At 54.7% G+C, this 21,272-nt stretch overlaps 1 protein-coding gene across 3 annotated transcripts; it reads left to right on the top strand.

Moving 5' to 3' along the window:
• Positions 1–1,528: 1,528 nt before the first annotated feature.
• On the top strand, positions 1,529–13,031 carry UNC93B1 (unc-93 homolog B1, TLR signaling regulator; the record flags this gene model as incomplete). Of its 3 annotated transcripts, none has more annotated exons than XM_081261936.1 (11): positions 1,529–1,703; positions 1,827–1,968; positions 2,326–2,479; positions 5,087–5,248; positions 5,443–5,575; positions 5,904–5,997; positions 6,394–6,518; positions 7,078–7,260; positions 7,805–8,078; positions 9,561–9,679; positions 13,002–13,031. In XM_081261936.1, the coding sequence occupies exons 1-11, from the start codon at positions 1,608–1,610 to the stop codon at positions 13,014–13,016; spliced, it is 1,497 nt and encodes a 498-aa protein (XP_081118062.1). In that variant the 5' UTR covers positions 1,529–1,607. The 3 variants fall into 3 exon arrangements, with proteins under 3 accessions (XP_081118062.1, XP_081118061.1, XP_081118063.1); XM_081261935.1 differs by lacking the exon at positions 13,002–13,031 and adding an exon at positions 10,501–11,092 and having other exon boundaries at positions 1,530–1,703; XM_081261937.1 differs by lacking the exons at positions 7,805–8,078; positions 13,002–13,031 and having other exon boundaries at positions 1,531–1,703; positions 9,561–9,677.
• Between the last annotated feature and the right edge of the window lie 8,241 nt (positions 13,032–21,272).

Below are 21,272 nucleotides of genomic sequence, written 5' to 3'. Positions count from 1 at the left end.
AGGCTGGACAGGCGGCTGTCCTCCAGGCGTCTTTGTGCGAGGTTGATTGGCAGAGTCCCGTAATGGCTTTGGGCACAGGCGTGTGTGGGTGACAGCTCCCCCCCTTCCTTATGGCCTCAGACTCCCTTTTGTGAGGGTCTGACAACTTGGAGGATAGTCCTGAGACCTCTGCTGGCCCCAGAGCACGTGGGCAGTTATCCAGGGGCTGGTGGAGGGGGAAGCGCAGGCCTCAGGGACCTCAGGAGCTCATCTGGGCTCAGGCCCACCAGCCCATCCTCTGCACGGTTTCAGGGGGTATCCTCCTGGGAGGTAGAGGCTTGTCCTCCCCCCTCCCTTGGAGCCTCCAAACCGCCCTTTCCACCCCTGCCCACTGCCTGCAGCCATACCCGGAACCATCTCTCTGCCTCCTGGAACATGCCTGTCCCCTGAATTCTATAGGACCAAGTATTCCTGGGGCATCAAAGCACACTACCACCCCAGCCCATGGCCACTCACCTCCAGGCCACCCTGGCCACACCTGCACTTTGTCATCACTCAGTGAGCCCTGGTATCCACTCTGGCCACAGCCCGACGGCTTCCTGGCTCCAGAAACCCATGGCATCTCTATTCTCCCACTTCCTCCTGTCCTGGCACCTTGAGCCCTGCCCTCTCTCCTGCTTCTTGTATGGCTCCCACCTCTAGGCACCCACCAGCAGGAATTCACCCTCTGTTTCTCCCACAGCTGCACCTGGGTGTCCCCTGGATAAAGTGTTGCTATCTTAAAGCCTGAGGCCCCTGTAAATTCACATACCCATGTCCCCAGTCCCCAGACTTCCCAGTGACCCCTCTGTGGGGGGAGGTGTTTGTTAATTATCCATCCATCCTGTCCCACTTACCGGTCACTTAGTATGTGCCCAACACAGCATGAGGGGGAGGAGGGGAGCAGTTGGTTTGGTGGGAAATTAAACCCCAGAAGCCCAGATACATGGTCTTCAGGGTTGGCCTCCGGCACTGAGAGCCGAGGCTGGGAAGGGCCCTTCTGGGAGGAGCAGGGAGGGAAGGCACCAGAAGGAGCCAGGAGGTCAAGGGAACTGGATATTTTAAAAGGTCTCCCAGGTGGTTCCAGGCAGGTGGACAAGCAGGGCTGTGGAATGTCAGTGGCCGCAGGGTGGCAACTTCATGGGCTCCGGGGGCCCTGGACCCTCCGGCGCCTTGGACCCTCCGGGCGGTGGTGGGGCCACCCTAGGCCACCCCTAGAGCCTAGGGGAGCCACAGTCCCGCCCCCTGCGCCCTCCCCAAGCTCAGGATTCGCAGATCCCCTCCTAGGGGAGCCCCGCGGGGGAGTCAAGGCCTCGCATTAGCTGGTCATTCACCATATTCCCCGGGGAGTGGCGCCAAGTGTCCCCGATTGAGGAACACAGGGAAGGGGTGAACTCGTCCCCAAAGGCACGGAGCCGGACGTGTCTGGGCCGGGATTCGAACTCGCCCTCTTCCCGGGAGGCGGAGTCCCTGGCGGCTCCCGGACCCGGGCACGCCCGCGGGGAGGAGCCGGCGCGCGGGGCGGGCCCCGGGAGGAACGGCCGGCGGCGGCGGAGGCGCGGGGCGCGCTGTCAGTCCGGAGTCTGGCCATGGAGGCGGAGCCGCCGCTCTACCCGGTGGCCGGGGCCGTGGGGCCGCAGGGCGACGAGGACCGACTCGGGGCAGCGGACGGGTGCGAGGCCCCGGTGAGCGGGGGCCGGGGGCGCGGGGCGGCGCGGGGCAGGGTCCCCTGCGGGGCGCGGGGCACGGGGCGCGGGGCGCGGGGCGGCCGGGTGGCCAGCGGGTGCTAGCGGCGTGCTGGCCCGCAGCTGGACGAGCTGGTGGGCGCGTACCCCAACTACGACGAGGAGGAGGAGGAGCGCCGCTACTACCGCCGCAAGCGCCTCGGCGTGCTCAAGAACGTGCTGGCCGCCAGCGCGGGCGGCATGCTCACCTACGGCGTCTACCTGGGTACGCCCCGCGCCCCGGCCTGCGCCGCGCGACCCCTGGCCTCGCCCGACCCGTTCAGGGAAAGAGAAACCTTGGGCCAGCCCTTCTCCTTCCCCTTTCACTTCCCGGTACATCGCCCTCTTAGCTGCAGCTGCAGCTGCCTCACTTGGGGCAAGGAGGGGCTTCCTGGCCGGCCCGTGTCCCCAGGTCCCAGCCAGAGCCGTGGGGATGGGTGGGGGTGGGTTCCCTGCCTCCTCCGCTCCCTGTAGGAATGGGAACCCCTCGGGTGACATGGAGCCCCTGCCAGGCTTGCCTCCCGCCTCTGCTAGGTTGCTCCGGGAGCCAGACTGCTCCCTCCACGCTGCCCCCTGTCCCCAGGCCTCCTGCAGATGCAGCTGATCCTGCACTACGATGAGACCTACCGGGAGGTGAAGTACGGCAATATGGGCCTTCCCGACATCGACAGCAAGATGCTGATGGGCATCAACGTGACACCCATCGCTGCCCTGCTCTACACACCAGTGCTCATCAGGTGAGGGCTGGCCTGTCACCCTGTCTCCAAGGGTGCAGAGATTGCTGGCCCATTGTTTTGCAGGGAGGAACAGGGAACTGGGGAGGAAGTGTGCCCCCCTAGAAGGGTGAGAGTGAAGAGGGGAAACCAAGGTGTAGGGGAGGAAAGGAGAATTTTGTCCCGCTTCTAGGGCACGTTTGGTTTCAGGCAAGAGATTCAAGCAGGCTTCTGCCCTCCTTTGGCCTGTGTCCCACATGGCATCCTCTCATGGGCTCTGTGGTGGCCCAGACCCATAGTGACCTTCTGAGTTGGGCTGTGGATTCTGGGAGAGGCTCCAGTCAGTGGGCAAAGCTCAGGCACCCACTCCTGGCCCTATCAGCTGTGACTGGTGTTGAGAGGACATTTGGCACAGAAAGGGGAATGGCTGGGCAGGAGCTTCCCAGCCTTAGAGGCATGTGGCTCAGCCTCCTGGCCAGTGCAGAAATCCCACCCTCAGCACCTCCCAGATGAGACCAGGAGGCCAGCGGGCAGAGTTGATGGGTTTTAGTTCCCTTGTTTTTAAGTTTCCTTTTCACAGTTGAACAGTGTCACCATAACTGAAATCATAAACAAGGAAACTCCTCCTAAGCCCTCCAGTAAATGGCCCACGTCCTCTGTCCCACCAGCATGAGTGGATAAAGTCCACCTCGTTGTCACCAGAGCACGTGTGTGCAAGCCTTGCTCTTGTTCTTTTTTTCTTTCCACTTGACACATCTGAGCCTCGTCTGCAGCCTTCACAATGAGGACTTTTGCCAGGGCCGTGTCTTCTGCAGAGATGGGGACCAGCTGTGGCCCTCAGTTGGACATGGTTGCTTCCTCTGTGCTTGACACTCTTTCCTTCTTTTTCTTTCTTCTGTGGAGGCAGGAGTCTCGCTATGTTGGCCAGGCTAATCTCACTCCTGAGCGCAAGGAACCCTCCCACTTCAGCCTCCTAAGCAGCTGGGACTGCCGGCCATGCACTGCCAGGCTGTCTGTCTGTCTGTCCTCCTCCTCTTCTACTTCTTTTCTTTCTTTTTTTCTTTTTTTTGGTACTGGTTATTGAACCCAAGGGTGCTCTACCACTGAGCTACACCTCCAACCCTTTTATTTTTTGAGACAGGGTCTCACTAAATTGCACAAACTGGCCTTGAACTTGTGATCCATCTTCCTCAGCTTCCTGTGACAGGTGGCTTCACAGTACCTGGCTCTTTCCTTCTTTTTAAAATTATTTTTATTTTGTTTTCCCCTGGGATAAATTCCCAGCAGTGTCTTCACTAGGTCAAAGGCACATGAAATGCTTTCAGGTCTAGAAACCTATTACTTTAAATAATTACAGCTAGCCTTTATTTTGTTTCTTATGTGCTGGGCACTCTGTAGGAGCTAAATTCCCAACAGTCCAGGGTAGCTGCTCCCACCCACAAGGGAAACTTGTGGTGAGAAGACTTGACTATGTCCCACAGGCAGTAACTGAAAGACCTCAGGTTTGAATGCTGGCCAAGTGACTCTAAACCCAGGTGTTCACCGTTGGCCAGAACCACCAGGCTACCTTTCCAAAGGGTCATGCCGATGCTCATGACCACGGGCTGTTTCAATTTCTAAACCACATCCTCTCCTGCAGTGAATGAGTGCTAACATTTTACTTTTTGCTCCATCAAAATGTGCATTTTTGGTGAACTGCCCCTCCCTCAAATAGATCAAGAGGAGGCTGCCTGTTATATTGCAAACTAAAAATAACAAGTGGGGCCTGTAATCCCAGTGGCTAGAAGGGCTGAAGTGGAGGCAGGAGAATAAGTTTTAGGCCAGCCTCAGCAATTTAGCCAGACCTTATCTCAAAAAAAGAAAAAAAGAAAGAAAGAAAGGGCTGGAGATGTGGCTCAAAAGAATGGGCGGCAAAAACCCAGGGCTGTTTAGCTTCGAGCTTCCTGGAAGTCAAGACAAAGAAAGAACTAAGGAGCATAAGTAAAACCCAGAGATGCTGGGAGTGGGCTTTTAGGCTGATCAGCCTCCGTGCTCTGATTGGGTCCTTACCCTGTCACTGATCAAGTCCCTTCCATGGTCACTGTGTGGCTTCTCCCCAGACCCAGAGAAGGGGAAACTTCCCCACTGACCACAGTGGAACCCAAGAGCAGTGGGCAGGGAAGAAGGGGCACCAAGGCTCCAACTCGGGCGCTTGACAGCGTGAGGCCCGTCTTCTCTCTCATCCTAGCCTGGTTGAGCCTTTTGAACATGTCACTGGCTCTAGAGTCACCTCAGAAGCCTGGGAGGAGAAAGGGAGATTGGTGAGTCAGGCAGGACAGGAGTGAGTGCTAGCTGTACCCACAGCCACTGACTTCTATCCTTCTATCGTTGCCATGACCACGAGAGGCCTGTAGTTTGGGTCCTGCCCACCTCACAGCTGTGGAAACCAAGGTGTGCAGGCACAGTGGCCTGTCTCAATCCACTCGGCATCTATAACCTGAGACTCCATCTTCGGGCCCTCTCTGGCCATCTGGCCAGGGCTCTCTCCATCACACACAGCCTGGAAGCGGGGATATGGGGCCATGGCCGTCTGGTCTCAGGCCAGGTTGTCCCTGCAGGTCCGGGAAACCAGCACCCCTCCCCTGTCTGCAGGTTTTTTGGCACCAAGTGGATGATGTTCCTGGCCGTGGGCATCTATGCGCTCTTTGTCTCCACCAACTACTGGGAGCGCTACTACACACTGGTGCCCTCAGCTGTGGCCCTGGGCATGGCCATTGTTCCTCTCTGGGCCTCCATGGGCAACTATATCACCAGGTGAGTCGGGGGCAGTGGGCTGGGAGGCTGGAGACCTGGTTGAGCCTCGACTGCTTTGCCACCCTCAGCTGGGGGGTCTTGGGCAGGCCCCTTCCATGCTCTGGGCCTCAGCTGCTCAGCCCGTAGCTCAGGGTGCTAGAAGTGGGGTTGCCATAGAGACGGGGCTGAGGCGAGCCTTTACTTCTGTGGCCCAGGATGTCGCAGAAGTACTATGAGTACTCCCACTACAAGGAGCAGGATGAGCAGGGCCCTCAGCAGCGTCCACCGCGGGGCTCCCACGCACCCTACCTCCTGGTCTTCCAAGCCATCTTCTATAGCTTCTTCCATGTGAGCACCTCGCACCGCACTGGGGGTGTGTGTGATGTCCCGGGCCCAGAACTCATACGTGGGAGCCCACTGCACATCTTCTCAACCCTCTAATCCTTTCTGGAGCCAACCCCTGCTTGCCTACTTCTAGTGACAGAGACCTCGTCTCCTCCCAGTCTACACTGCTGGCCAGGAAGAAGTCCTCCTGTCTTGGGCACCCCCCCACCCTGCCACCAGGCTGACCCAGTAGGGGGAGGGCTCCAGTTCCCCAAGTCTGTGCCCAGACAGTGCCAGGGCTTTCGGCCTGGCTGGTGCCTGAGTCTGGCCCCAACGGCCCTCCTGTCCACAGCTGAGCTTTGCCTGTGCCCAACTGCCCATGGTTTACTTCCTGAACTACTACCTGTATGACCTGAACCACACATTGTACAACGTGCAGAGCTGCGGTTAGTATTCATGGTGGTGGGGGGCTCCCCAGGGCCTGCTACTCCCCCCACCCAGTCACCCAGCAGACACTGAGCCCTCACTCACAGGGGTGGGGGCTGAAGCCTGGCATCCCTTGGCTTTGGTGGGAAAGGCCAGGACCCAGAAGGAGCATGTGGTTAAGCGGTGGGGGCGGGCAGAGAAGGCCGCCTGGATTGAGACTGCCCAGCTCTCCCTTGGGGCCAGCAGGCAGGCAGAGCTCAGTCAGTGCCGGGTGGATGTATGGAGGTGGACTGCCCACCCTCCCAGGGGAGCGCTCCTTGCTGGCACCACCTTCGCCTGTCCCCTGGCTGCTGCACTTCTTCGTGGTAGGGTTGACAGCGGGTCCCACTCACCGTGTCCCCATCCACTCTTCCCAGGCACCAACAGCCATGGCATCCTTAATGGCTTCAACAAGACGGTTCTGCGGACATTACCGCGGAGCCGAAACCTCATCGTGGTGGAGAGCGTGCTCATGGCGGTAGCCTTCCTGGCCATGCTGCTGGTGCGGCCCGGGCTGGGGATGGGCCAGAGGCGTTGAGGCTAAGCTTGGGTCTTTGGGACCGAGTGGCACAGCCTGGAAAACAGTCTGGGCTTGCGTTCCGCTGCCTGGAGGTGTGGCCAGGGGAGGGTTGTAGGGCTGAGTCCAGGAGGCGGGCCTACGCCTCGGGACCCGGGCTGGATTTGAAGTCCCAGAGATTAGTGCTACCTGAGAGGGGTTTGGGGCCGGTCCCAGGGTCATGGACTGGAGGATGTGGCTCAAGTCTGAGGGCGATACTAGAAGGCAGAGCTAAAGTTCCGGGGGCGTGGACATGACGTGCCTAAGATCAGGGCGGGGCTGGTAAGCCAGGTCCAAGTCCACTGGAGGAGCATGGAGATATGGCCGTTGCCTGAGGGGCGGGGATGGGGGCGTGGCCTAGAAAGCAAGGTTTGTGGGCGTGTCCCGGGGCGGGGCCAAAGCCCTTGAGTGTTGCTGGGGGCGGGGCCTTGGGCTGCGGTGAGGCTGAAGCCCAGGGGTGGAGCGAGGTGCCTGGCTGGTCACTCTAAACAGTTCCTGCCGGCAGGTGCTGGGGCTGTGCGGTGCAGCTTATCGGCCCACCGAGGAGATCGACCTGCGCAGCGTGGGCTGGGGCAACATCTTCCAGCTGCCCTTCAAGTACGTGCGTGACTTCCGCCTGCGCCACCTGGTGCCCTTCTTCATCTACAGTGGCTTTGAGGTGCTCTTTGCCTGCACGGGTCTCGCCCTGGTAAGTACAGCCTGCATAAGGTTGCCAACAAGAGGCAGGATATCCAGTTAAATTTAAATTCCAAATACACATATTTTAAAGTATATATGTATAGGTGGGCATGGTGGCACATGCCCGTAATCCCAGTGACTCAGGAGGCTGAGGCACGAGGGTCCCAAGTTTGATGCCAGCCTGAGTTTATTCCCCAGAACTGAAAAAAAAAAGTACATGTGTATAAATATATATAAGAACCTTCTCCCTCTTTCTCTTCCTTCCTTGTCCCTATTCTCCTTTTCCCTGGACAAGTTACTTTAACCTCTCTGAAGCTGAACTGGGATGATTTCCATAAAGCATTTGGTTTTATGTGGGGTACAGCCCTTAGTGTCTGGGGACACAGTCCAAGTATTTTCAATATTGACAGTTCTCCTGGAACCTTCCTAGCAGCCCTGGAGAAAATTAGTTCCCAGGAGGTCCAGAGAGGACAAAGTGTGGCCTAAAGTGACATTTGTATGGGGAGGGTCAGGGCCTGGGCTGTCAGACTTTCAATACTCTGCTTTTCCCTCAGGGCTATGGAGTGTGCTCCATTGGGCTGGAGCGGCTGGCCTACCTCCTTGTGGCCTACAGCCTGGGTGCCTCAGCTGCCTCGGTCCTGGGTCTGCTGGGGCTGTGGTTGCCACGCTCAGTGCCCCTGGTCACTGGGGCAGGGCTGCACCTGCTGCTCACTCTTGGCCTCTTTTTCTGGGCCCCTGCACCTCGAGCCCTGAAACACAGCTGGGTCCTCTATGTGGCAGCTGCCCTCTGGGGTGTAGGCAGTGCCTTCAACAAGACCGGACTCAGCAGTGAGTACAGCCATGGACACTGGGATGACTGCGGGGGAGGATCTGTGGCAAGCTGTGGGTGGTTGGGAGACATGGACACCCAGGGATGGACACGAACATACAGGCGATCTGCCATGGAGTTTTATGAAGTAAAGGTAGGTGGGCAGTCCAGGGGTGGAGGCACAGACGAAGAAGAGCCAGACGCCCTGGGGGTATGGACATTCTGTTGATACTTCAGGGTGGGCACTGAGCCCTGCAGACACCAAGGGAGTGGGGTGAGATCTTGTGGACACATGGGGTGGGTGTGCCCAGCTTTCAGGGAAATTGGAAAACACAGCGGGGACACCTCCTCCTCATCACAGGGGTGGGGCTGCCTTCATAGAGTTTCCATACACCGGAGTAGATGATGGGGTCTATGCTTGAGGGACAAGCACCGTGGGACTAGTGGCAGGTAGCCCTGTCCATACCCTAGGATGCAGGTGTAGACTTGGGCCCTTTCTTTCTTCCCCTTGGATGCTGGGGATTGAACTTAGGGCCTCATGCGTGCTAGTCAAGTGTTCTACCACTGAGATATACATATGGCCCCAGATCTGGGCCTTTTGTGGAGCAGAGACAGGAACAGGCATGAATCCTAACCTAATCGCCTAGCAGTCTCCAGGTCTGGGCTGCTAGGGATGAGTCACTGGGGAAAGGGGCCCTATCAGCAGAAGGCAGAGTGAGCCCAAGTTCAGCTGTGTGATGCCCTCTGTATAGAGGGGGTATTGCCAGTGGGAATTACTGGTACACATGGGTCTAGCCACGTGGGTAGTCCACATTGGCATCTGTTCTGGTGTACCAGAGCCATTAATGGTTTTTAATGTCACCCATGAGCCCCAGGACAGGAGTGTTCATTCCCTGAGCCTGGCAGAGGTGTTAATAGCAAGTATCTCCCAGTACCTGTGAGGTGCCCGACTGGCCTTTTCTTTTTAGAACTTCTAACAGCATAGAATATGCATAAACTCACTTGACCCAAATAATCCTCAGAGCCAACGTTTATATCCACATTTCTGCACCTCTGAACCCCCACCTCCACCTTCCAGTCCTGAAGCTCAAGTCCGAGTCCCCTGACTCCCTGTCAGTATTCTTCCCCCCACCTGGGAGGGTTCTTGGGAAACAAGTCCCCTGCTCCCACACTTCAGGGTCGATTTGTAGAAAGTTGGTTGCTGTGGGTAGTTGGCTCTCCCTGGTCCCTGAGGAGGAAGAGCAACAGTCCCTTTGCTCTTGGCCCTGTGCACCTGAGGTCTAGGCCATGACTTCTGGGCATAGAGCTCTTCTCTGGAACTCCCCTGGGCAGCAGGGTAACCAGGGCCTCCTCTAGAGGGCAGGCAAGGACTGGCATAAGTGCTGCCCGGGTGCTCTGGGACTCATGGAAGGGACCAGTGCAGGGCCTAGGAGAGTCCCCGGGGGAGGTCAGCAGCACCAGGCGACCCCTGCATCCTGCTTGTCCTTTCCGCCTGTTTGCAGCACTCCTGGGAATCCTGTACGAGGACAAGGAGAGGCAGGACTTCATCTTTACCATCTACCACTGGTGGCAGGCGGTGGCCATCTTCATGGTGTACCTGGGTGCCAGCCTGCCCATGAAGGTGAGGTTGAGTGGGGCTAGGGACTCCGTGCCCCACCCCCACTTCCCTGGGCCAAGCCCCAGGCCAAGGACCCCTTTCCTCAGCCCACTGGGTGGCCCCCAACCCAGTACCCCACTTATTGCCTCTCCTGTCAGCCTCAGTTTACCCATCTCTGGAGGGACCCATAGTTTGTGCTTTCCTGCGGGTGTATCCCAGCTGTCTTCCTGTGGCCTGTTTGGTCACCCATTCAGACTGGGCTCCTGGGTTCCTCCATGTCTCCCTCCATGGCCTGCAAGGGCTCCTCTGCTTGTTTTCTTTCTGTGGTGTTGGGGATGGGACCCAGCGCCTGGAGCATGCTAGGCAAGTGCTGTCCCACTGAGCTGCACCCCCGCTCCTTAATCATGGCAGGTCAGTTTAGCAGGTCCTGACCAACATTTTAAAAAAATGAAGTAGAATAGAAACCAACAAACAAAACAAAACGGGGATGCAAATATGAGTCTGTGAGCCAAGTTAGGCTGCACAGTCGTTCTCTGACTGTGGGTTACAGTTTTAAAAATCTGAAAGGCATGACTAAGGCCTGCTGTGTTGAGGGGACAGACGGTAATCGACGCCCTGGTCAAAGAGGGTCAGGCCTGGTTCAGACTTTACCCAATCTTCATCTACCCGTGAGGCCAAGGGATTGTTGTTCTTAATCGGGAAACCGGGGCAGTGCCAGGATCCAGGGTGCCCTGGAGGTGTGGGGGCTGGGCGGGAGGCTCCTGGGGCCGGCGGGAGGCAGCGGGCCGGTGCGGCTGGGCTGGGAGCGCGGGAGGACGGTGCCTTCATGGCTCCCTTGCGCCCAGGCTAAGCTGGCGGTGCTGCTGGTGACTCTGGTGGCGGCGGCGGCCTCGTACCTGTGGATGGAGCGGAAGTTGCGGCGCGGGATGGCCCCGCGCCAGCCGCGCATCCCGCGGCCGCAGCACAAGGTGCGGGGCTACCGCTACCTGGAGGAGGAGAACTCGGACGAGAGCGACGCGGAGGGGGCGCGCGGCGCGGGGGACTGCGCCGAGGAGGAGGCGGCAGGGCCGGGCCCGGAGCCAGCCGCCCTCTGTCGCCGGCCCTGCCCCTACGAACAGGCGCTGGGGGGCGACGGCCCCGAGGAGCACTGAGGCCCGGGGCGCCCTGCTCGCTGGCCGCACGGCCGCCCCGGGTAGCCGGTCCCGGGAGCCCTGCGCCCTCTGTGATCTGGGTCTGGAGCCCAGGGCCACTGGAACCGCGGCGGTGCGGGGGGCCTAGGGTCCAAGCACAGCCGAAGCCCTGAGGGACGCCACTGGACCCGCCCCAGCCCGGGGCCGCTGCTGGACCGCTTGTGACTCTTGTGACTCCCGCTTTGCACTTCCTATGAGAGCCTGACTTTTTATAGAAAATAAGCAATAAAGAGATTTTTGTACTGTCCTGACTGCGGGGTCTCGGCCGGGGTTGCAGGGGGGATGAAGAGCGCCTGGGGTGTGTGCCTGGCTGATGTGGCCTCTGGGGCACTGTGGTGGCAGGCAGCCTGGCCCTAGCCCTGTTTGTCTCATTGCAGCATGTTGGCCACAATCTTCCAGGGACACCTTTGAGGGCAGGTTCCACTTCTGAGTCACGTTGGGGGTCACCCTGTGCCAAGGATGGGCCTAGGAAGTAGTGACTTGAGCCCAGGTACACTTGGTCACTGTCCTGGGCCACAGCCTCAGCTAGGATGCCCAGAAGCTGGTGGCGAACCAGGCAGTGTTAAGCATCTGCAGGTGCCCACTGTGACAGAGAAGACCCAGACCCCTCTGTGAAGACCTCTGAAGGGCACCGTGGGGGATTGTGGCTTCTCCCCTGGTGTTCTGCTGAGGCCACACCACTCCCGCTCAAGCCCCTGGGCCCCACGCTGAAGGCCAGACCCTCGCTCCTGCCTCCCCTCCATGCCGTCTTCAGCATTGGGTCTCCTGCCCATGTTCTGTGCCCCCCCCCTCCTCTCTCTGCCCCCCACTGCCTTCTTGAGCCTCTAGTGGACCCTAAAGCCAGGTGCTGTGGCCTTGCAAGGCGCCCCCTCCCATCTGAACCACAGCTTCCCGGGACAGTCTATAAAGAGGCAGTTGGCCCCTCAGCACCGGGTCCTCTAAGCTACAAGGGCACAGCAGAGAGAAGACGTTGTCTACATGTTGGAGGGAAAGCAGCCTGCTTCACTTGCAAATTTTCAGTGACAAGCAGACCCAGACACTGTCACACAGCAAGTCCTTCCAGGTCCCATCAGTACCTGCCGGGGAAGGGAGCATTCTGGAAGGTGGCAACCTCCTCCTGGCGGGATTCCAGCAGGGTTCCAGTTGGAGTTGGTGACCAGACACTGGGCTAATGGGCACTTGGATGCAGGGTGGGTGCCTTTTGGAAGGATGTGGGTCCTAGGTGTGCTGGGTGAACATGGGGAGGGGACATGTCTGGACAGTGGATCTACGATGTCACAGTTCATCTCTAAGTTCATTATGCTGAAGGACCAAGTCTCCAATGTGGAGCAGACTGAGGTGACCCAGGTGTGTGGCGTAGTGTGGGGGTGCGGCTTCAGTCCTCCTTCTCTTACCGGGGTCATGGTCCCCACGAGGACCCCACATCCACCTAGTTGCCCCTGGGACGTGGATGAGACTCACACCCACATATATGACAGGTGATACCTAGGACAGGCACCACGTAACACAACAGGCGACCCATGTGCACACACAGGGCAGGCCACAGGGACAGGGGCAGCAACATGCTGGCTCTTTGGGGCAGTGGTGACTGAGCCACCGAAGTCAGAATGCCTGCTCCCTGAGCAGCTCCAGGTCTCACAGTAAGTGAAGACAGTGCCATTGGTGTCACCGCCCCTGTCTCAGTCACCCCTGGTTAAAGTGGCTGGTGGAGGCCTTGGATCCCTGGGTGGAAAGTCTGTGTTGAAGCCTCTGCCTCAGAGCACTGTGGTTGCTCCAAAAGCAACTCTGATGTCTTGTCTATTGGCATGATGTGATTTAAAAAGTATGATCCGGGGCTGGGGATGTGGCTCAAGCGGTAGCGCACTCGCCTGGCATGAGTGCAGCCCGGGTTCGATCCTCAGCACCACATACCAACAAAGGTGTGTCCGCCGAAAACTAAAAAATAAATATTAAAAATTCTCTCTCTCTCTCTCTCTCTCTCTCTCTCTCTAAAAAAAAAAAAAGTATGATCCCTCAAACCTCCGTCTAAGATTTCCACCATCTTTAAATTCTCATAGCAGGTGAGATAACCTGAAAAGGGCCCTTCTACAGAACACTTAAAAATGCTTGATGAGAAACAAGTTTCCTTTTATAGTTTTTTTTTTTTTTACTTCCAGGGATTGAACTGCTGAGGCTGTCTTTGAACTCAAAATCCTCCTGTCTCAGCCTCCAGAGCCACTGGATAAGTTTCCTTTTAAATATAGAGTTGAGCATTCAAGAAAATAAGCCAGGGCTGGGGATGTGGCTCAGGCGGTAACACACTCGCCTAGCTTGCGTGGGGTGCTGGGTTCGATCCTCAGCACGACATAAAAATAAAATAAAGATGTTGTGTCCACCGAAAACTGAAAAATAAAATATTAAAAAATTCTCTCTCTCTCTCATTAAAAAGAAAAGAAAAGAAGCCAAGTCTCCTAGGGCCAAAAATGAAGAGGGAGCTGCAAAGCAGGGTGGAGGCAGGGAACTGAGGCAGCCCAGGGGCCTGGGTTGAGTTTCACGAGCCAGGTGGGGACATGGCTGGGGGTTGGGGGCTCTTACAATGCAACGCTAAAGCTGGGGCCGAGGAAGACAACACTATTAGAACAAAGAACAGAAAAAAATGTCCACCCAGAGAAGCAGAAAGATGCAAAAAATATTGAGCTTTAAGTCCAGAAGACGTTTCCCATGAAATTTTTATATAAGTTTGGAATTCCTACAAAGAAGTTACACCATTCATAAGGTCCAGGAACCCTGAAGTTGAGAGGCTAACGTTGACTAGCCTTTGATCTTTGCCTATGATAGGCCCTCGGGTACCTGGCCAAACCAATAGGGAAGCTCTCTAGGTACATGCCCTGAGCCTGGCCACCATGGCTTCCCACACAAGTCCCTTCTGAAGCTGAGCTCACAACCCAAAACTACAGATCACACAAGGAAACAAGTCACTGTGAACAAGACAACAGACCCTGAAAGAGCAGGATTAGACACCCCCTCCAAACATAATAGGCTGTCAAATAGATGGATGGGGTCAGCAGCTCCTTTTAGGAGGAGTCCCAGTGACCTGACCCTAGATCCTTCACATCTTTGTGTAATCTCCATCTTTTCATTATGGGCTGGAGCTAGTTAAATGGTTTTTTTTTTTTCTTTTAAAATTAAAATTTATTTTTATTTTTATTTTTATCTTTTGTATTTTTTCCTATGTATTTTTCAGTGTATTTCTTGTAGCAAACTGGATTCTGAGCTGGCCTCTAAGCTTCTCGGTCCCTTGGGCACCCACCACACTAATGTCCTTGCTGTGAGTGTGGTCAGGGCTGCGGAACAGAAAGGGATATCATTTCAGTGTCTTGGAGCTGATCGAGAGGGAGATTACCTGGGTGTACCTGATAGGCCTTCACCTGCTGGTTGGAGGAAGGTGAGCAGCCTGCTGGTACCTTTAAGTAGACTCTAGGAGCTGAGAGTGGCCCCTGCTCATGGCCAGCAAAAATATGGGGGCCTAGGAGCTCCAACCACAGGGGACTGAATTCTGCCAACAATCAGAGGGGACATGGAAAAGGACCCTGAGCTCCGGATGAGAACACAGCCCAGCCCACACCTTGACTTATGAGTCCCCCTGAGCAGAGAGCCCCGCTACACTGTGCACGATTCCTGACCCACATCAACTGGGTAATAATACGTGGGTGTTGTTTCTAGATTCTGAATTTAGTAACTTACACACAGCAACAGAAAACTAATGCAGTGGCCAAAGTAGTGAGATGTCACTTGAGAGAGAGACAAAGGACTGATCTCGTCATTTGCTGCTTTCCACTCATTTGTTCTGAGGAAGCCAGCTGCTGCACTGTCAGCGGCCCCACGGAGAGGCCCGTATGGCAAGGAGCTGAGGGTGGTCTCGGGAACAGCCTGCAAGGACTGAGGCCCTGTGCCTTCCACCCAGCAACCGCTGAGTCTGGCCAGTGGCCAGGGGAGTAACTTGGAAGCAGATTCTTCCAGCAAGGCCCTAAGCTGCACCTGTATCGCGAGGCGGCCAGCACCTCTCCAGGGTAATTCTTTCTGCACAGGAGGGGATAAGCCACCTGAGAAAATTAAAGCCTGAAGTAATTAGTGAAGAAACAAGGGACAAAGTCAGAGTTAGTTTTAAGGGGGCGCCTGATAGACAGGAGCTGGAACAGAACAGTTAGAAAATGGCTCCGATTCTTTACTTAAGGGATAGCATCAAAGGCAGGGATGAGGCTTGAGAGGTGGAGTCTTCTTTCAAGGTGTCTTGTAGTCAACAAGGTTGACTGGCATTTTGGGAAGCCACACCCATCTCTGGGAATCTCTGTGGCTAGGTGGCTACAGCAGGTCACCCCATTTCCGTGGTTGCACAACTCTGTGAAGATGCAGATGGTCCAAACTTAAGGTGGGGTTACATCCTGGTAAATCCATTGTAAGTTGAAAATGCACCGAACACACCTAAATTACGGAATATGGCGACTTAGCACCCAGGACACTGTGGAGCATCAGCGGCTCAGCCCCATCGCGGGGGACTGGGAGCAGTGCTTGCCGCCACTCCCCGGCATCACAAAGACCATGGCACTGTGTATTCCTAACCTGGGAAAAGAGCGAAAGTCAAAGTCTGAAGTGTTGTTTCTGCTGATCATGTCGCTTTGGTACTGTTGCAGGATTCTCGCACAGAGACACAGAGACATGGGACACCAGGGCATTCAGCAGGAAGCAGTGTTTATTTGTGTTGACAAAGGCTCAGGGGATTCCTACCCAAAGGCTGAGCATTTAGTGCAGGGAGCCATAGCCTTGTATACTCTTTTAGTTTCCTTTTACACACTATTTCTTACATACTCCTTCTCCCATTGTTGTGGGGACAAACGAGGCAAGGCATCAAGACAGCAGGAAACAGTTTTATTTGGCTGCAGCCAGGTTCAGGGGGCACAGCTTTTGCTGTAATCAATCAATCCCCTGAACCCCAAGTTCAGGGACTTTCAGAGTTCTATACCCAGCGTGTAAGGGGAGGGGCTCAGAAGTTCACAGTCTGCAGAAGTTCACATAAAAGCAGCTTTTTCTGTCCCTGTTCTGGGCAAGTTAACCTTTCAAGGACAACACCTGAGAAGAGGAGAGCTTCTTCTCCCCCTTTCCTCCCCCTGCCAGCTGTTACCATGGGCCCAATTGTAACTTATCTTAAAAATGTAGACATCTCTGTGAAGCCCAGCTCAAGGCCAGAGGCCTTGTTTGCACATTTCTACAAAGTACTATACTGGATATATTTGTGAAAAACTAGTAAGGGGTGTCCAGCACCTGGAGTGCTGGTATCTTCCCGGCCAGTGGCCAAGTAAACAGGGCGACACGAAAATAGGAAGTTTATCACATTGGACTCTTTCACAGAGACTCTTTTGCTGACAGTCCTAAAGTCAGCCATGGTGAAGAGGGCTTTTCTGGGGAGAAAGGGGGTGCCACTTCACCATATGTGGTAATATCTGGTTAGACGTTCTATCTCTAGATCACAGAGGAGCGATAATGTCACAACTGAGTTGGGAGGGCTCACCTTGGTACTAATGGTGTCCAGCTATCTTTTTCTATGCTCTGAGAAAATCTCTGCCTACCATCCTACATTCATAAAGTCAAAAAGTCCTAAGCTGAGCAAGTTGGGATCATCTGTGCTAAAGCCACTGAAATACATATCATGTAGTAAGATTTATGTTTTCTTTTCTATCAAAGTTAACCTGAAATGTAACACAGGCGTGTTGACTGTAACTTAAGTTTCATAGGGTCAGAATGGAGCCATCCCGAGTTTGGGAATCATGTGAGCAGAATGGTGCCACTAACAGGTATCCAATCACAACTGTAGCCCTTTTCCGTGCCCACCCCAATACTAGATTAACTAATCACATAGATTGTAACCCTCAACTCTTCCTATCAGAAGGGAGGCGCAATGCCTCCTTAGGGATAAATATTGGCAGGCCACCTGCCCAGGTGTGCTAGATCCAGATGCTCTTTGGGGCACACCTTTTTGTGGAGGGACAGTATGCCTTGCTGACCCACTTCTGAGTGATGTAGGACAGATGAGGCTGGACACCCAGGAATTCCCAGGAAGCAGGCTTATTTAAGCTGCTGCGGTCCAGCGGGGCTAATGCCAAAAAAATCTCTGGGCCCCAGGTCTGGAAATTCCTTTCCATTTATACTCAGTGGGGGTTAATATAACAGTGGGTGGTTATAGACAGTTATTCTTTGTCCCATATTTGATTTCTTGGCGCTCAGCTGGGGCTCCATACATGCCTGGGGGCGCTGGGGACCCCCTTCTGGGAGGAGACACCAGCTGCCTTGCTGGGTGGGGGAGGAAGCTGAGACTCCAAGGCCAACAGCAGACCCCAAATCGAAGGTGAGTCAGCACCGCGAGGAAGGGCTCTGGCCAGCACCTGAGTCCAGGGGACAACCCCAGCTGGGAAGCAGCGCTGTCCTGGTGGCCCCCCAGAATGGGAGGCGAGTGCGCATGCGTCCTGGCCGCGGAGGAGTCGGTGCGCAGAGCCCGGGGAGCTGGCCAGAGTCAGGGGGCCGCTGAGGCTGGGGCAGGAATCCTCCCTCACCGAGGGCAGCTACACCTCTGGAGCCTCAGGAACACACAATCGTACCCAGGGGACAGGGTGATCTTTCCCCTCCAGGGAAAGAGGGTGCCGGGCAGGGGAAAGGACACCAGAGTTCCCCCGGTAGCCCTCTGGGCCGCAGGTGAAAGTATTGGAAAGGTATCCTAGGACAGAAGGGAAGAAGAAAGCAAAGATGATAAAATACTGTTGTTTTATTTGGACTCAGCCGCCAAAGCTAAACCCATCAGTATGCTGACCAAAGTTTGGGACCGATGAAGATCGGTCCTGTCGATGATTGATAGAATAAGTGACAGAGGCCCTCGTAGTCGAGATGAGGTGGTTTATGCTCTCTGGGGAAAGGGGCCCAAAGTCCTGTTCTTCTTAAGATGACTAAAGATGGTGAGACCCAGAAGGACGAATCCAACAAACGGGATCCCTTAACTCCCCCGCTCTACCTTCCTGTGGACTCAGACCCTGCTGCCACCGAGGAACAGAATCCATCTCCTGCCCCAGGAGTGTGTCAAAAGAGGATGCAAAGGAAACGGAGCAGCTGCAGGCTTCTGCCCCTGGGCCAGTGCCAGACCCTTCCCTGTCTAGATTAAAAACAATTAGAACAATGCAAACCCGGTGTTCAAAGTTTCCTTCCCCAGGGAGGAAAAGGCCTGATTCCCTTTCCTCCCCCTCCACCCTTTCTCCTCTGGGATCAGGCAAAACTGGGTTCCAGAGAAACTCAAAACTTTAATAAACCTGAAGTCCTTGATTAGAGGACCCACCTGGGCAGCAGACCACTTAGACCAATTCCCCAGCCTTCCACTTGACACCTGGGCTGGACTCACGACTCTCTTAAGTATCTTATTTTCTGGGGAAGAGAGGGGATGATTAGGAAATCAGCCACCATGACTTGGGAACCCGGGCATCTGGCTAGACCTGGGGTTTCGCCATCCATGAGAAGTTACTCTGGGTTAGATGCTAATGATCCCTCAAGGCAAGGAATGTTAGAACTACAGTGTGTGACTAATGGCTGGCTTGACAGTTCTAGAAAATTACAGACTAGAAAACTGGAAGGATAGGGCTGGGGAGGTGGCTCAAGTGGTAGCGCACTCGCCGGGCATGCGCGGGGCACTGGGTTCCATCCTCAACACCACATAAAGATAAAATAAAGATATTGTGTCCACCTAAACTAATAAATAAATAAGAAAGAAAACTGGAAGGATAGACGTCTAGAGGGACGATGGAAACGCTCAGAAGGTACGTGGGACGGGAGATAAAGGCCAGATCGTGCTCTCTACCACAGAACAGGTCACTCGGCGAAAACCAGGCCCTAAACATCAGACACAAATGGGGTCTTGTCGAGATACCCTGAGAGACCACAGGCCAGGGGGCAGGGGAGGAAATAAGTGCTACAAATGTGGGAGGAAGGACATTTAAGAGGGGAAGCCTGAATGGAGAAGGGAAGAAAGGGTGATGCACCTTATGTCTTTTTTTTTTTTTTTTGTACCAGGGATTGAACTCAGGGGCACTCAACCATTGAGCCCCATCCCCAGCCCTACTCTGTATTTTATTTAGAGACAGGGTCTCACTGAGTTGCTTAGTGCCTTGCCATTGATGAGGCTGGCTTTGAACTCGAGATCCTCCTGCCTCAGCCTCCCGAGCTGCTGGGATTACAGCATGTGTCACCGCACCTGGTTCTCTGGACCTTCTAACTGCTAAAGAAGAAAAACTTCTTCCTGAGATCTGGACAAAGGAGAGAAATTGAGGGAGATTAAAGGTTGACCCAATACATATTGAACTCAAAATTAAAGAGAATCAATCAGGAGAAAATAACCCCTAGTTCCTCTTGAAGGGAGACAGATTGCAACCTGTCATAGAGGGGCTACTCGAAGATGGCCTACTTGAACCCTGTATGTTCCCCTTGGACACCCCAATCTTACCAGTCAGGAAACCAGATGGATCTTACAGGGGAGCCCCAAACTTGAGGGCAATGAATCAGATTATTCAACACAGACATCCCAGAGTCCCCTGTCCCTACACCCTTTCTAGCAAAATACTTTCCGATCACCAGGAGCTTGGTGTGGTAGATCTAACAGATGCTTTCTGGACATGTCCTTTAGCCAAGGTCAGTAGAGATGTGATCACCTTTGAATGGGAGAATTCTCAGACTGGAGGAAACGACAGCATGCGTGGACAGTCCTTTTCTAGGGTTTACAGAGGCCCCCAACTTATTTGGACAAAGCCTTGAACAAGTTCTAGAAAAATCTAAGAACCCACCACGAACGAAGCCCCTGCAATAGATAATGATCCGTTAATCTCCGGAGATGAGAAGGAAGACATACGAGGCAGCTGTGCACCTCCTCTCCTTCCTGGCACAACAGGGATTGAGTTTCAAGAACTAAATCACAATTTGTCAAGTACTTGGGACGTTTAAGGACTGAGGGGAAACGAGGACTCAACCTGGAACGGATCTCAGGGTACCTGGCTTGCCAACACCTAGCACCAGGAAGGAGCTCAGCAAGCACCTGGGACGAACAGGGTGCCCTCGAGGAGGGATGGGCCAGGCGCGGGGAGCCAGGGTGAGGAGCCGCCCTCTCCCGTGGAATCCCGGAGCTCCCGGAGCTGGGATGTCCTGGCCCTTGTCAAACTCCTGGGATGGCTGAGCCCACACTAGAGAGACTGTCCCACGTGCTTGTCAGTGTGGACAAGTGCTAGGAGCCACAAGCATATATACGATGTATGGCACCTTTGGTTGTAAAGTGACGCCAGCTAGCCACTGAGATGATTATGTTAAAATTTACATTCATATGCAAACTGGACTCCCGCTGTTCACCTTGGCCTGCTACCGGACTCAAGTTACGGGACTTTACGGGACTGCTGGAGAGTTCCCATTGGTTGGGGAAGGATAGTAGGAGGGAATTCCGGAGGAGGTGGGAGGAGACGGGGGGGTTCCGGTCGGCGCGCGGTTCCGGTCGGACACCCTCGTGGGAGGACCGGTTTTTGACTTGCTGGCGCTGAGAGTGTTAGCGGCTTTTTCAAAATAAAGTTTTGTTCCTGCTTGATTGGCTCGTGATTCTGTGCCCAGCCAAGACTGCAACATTTGGTGGCCCGTACGGGGAACGCCTGAAGCTTAGAGGTGAGTAAATTGCTCGCCCCTGAGGGAAGGCGACAGGATGGATGACCTTCTCAGAAAACAATGTGTTCTTGTTTTGATTTATTTTGTTTTCATTTCGAGCTCCCTAGCCCTAGAATTTTCTCAGGCGAACTGGAAAAAATGGTTGGCTCAAGGTTTGAAGTTATTCAGCCCTGAGAAAGAGAAAATTGATACAACCATTGTCTGCTCCGTCTTTGTTTCATTCTGCTTCGGCTTTGTTTTATCCTACCTTATTGGGTTAGGTTATAGTAGATTAGAATCCAATAAAAAACAAACCGAAAAACTGTTAAGTAAATTGTTAGAGGTCCAGACTATGGTAGAAAAAACGCTAAGTCAAGCAAAAGAGAAGGTCTCTCAAGCTAGTCAGACAGAGGAGAATTTAAAGAAAGCAAGCTTAGAGGACAAGCAGCCATCAGGTGGAGAATTACAACAGGAGGTTGCTACCAACTCCGTTCTATCACCAGAGGGCGTAACTCAGCCAACAGCTCCATCTACCGCTGAGCGGCCCTCAACTACCGTAGTTGATGGACGGAATTCTGAGGCAGGACCCCAAAGATTAGCATGCCCTGTACTTGAGCAGGCAGGAGGGCAACAAATTCACCGTGCTTTAGATTTCAAAACAATAAAGCAATTAAAGGAGGCTATAACGACCTATAGGCCGCAAGCTCCCTTCACAATAAGCATGGTTGAATCTGTTACCA

Source organism: Spermophilus citellus (genome assembly GCF_964194105.1).
Source record: "Spermophilus citellus genome assembly, chromosome: 2".
In the NCBI taxonomy this organism is placed as follows: domain Eukaryota; kingdom Metazoa; phylum Chordata; class Mammalia; order Rodentia; family Sciuridae; genus Spermophilus; species Spermophilus citellus.
Note: the sequence above shows the minus strand (reverse complement) of the source record. Positions and strands in the feature narration are given on the sequence as shown.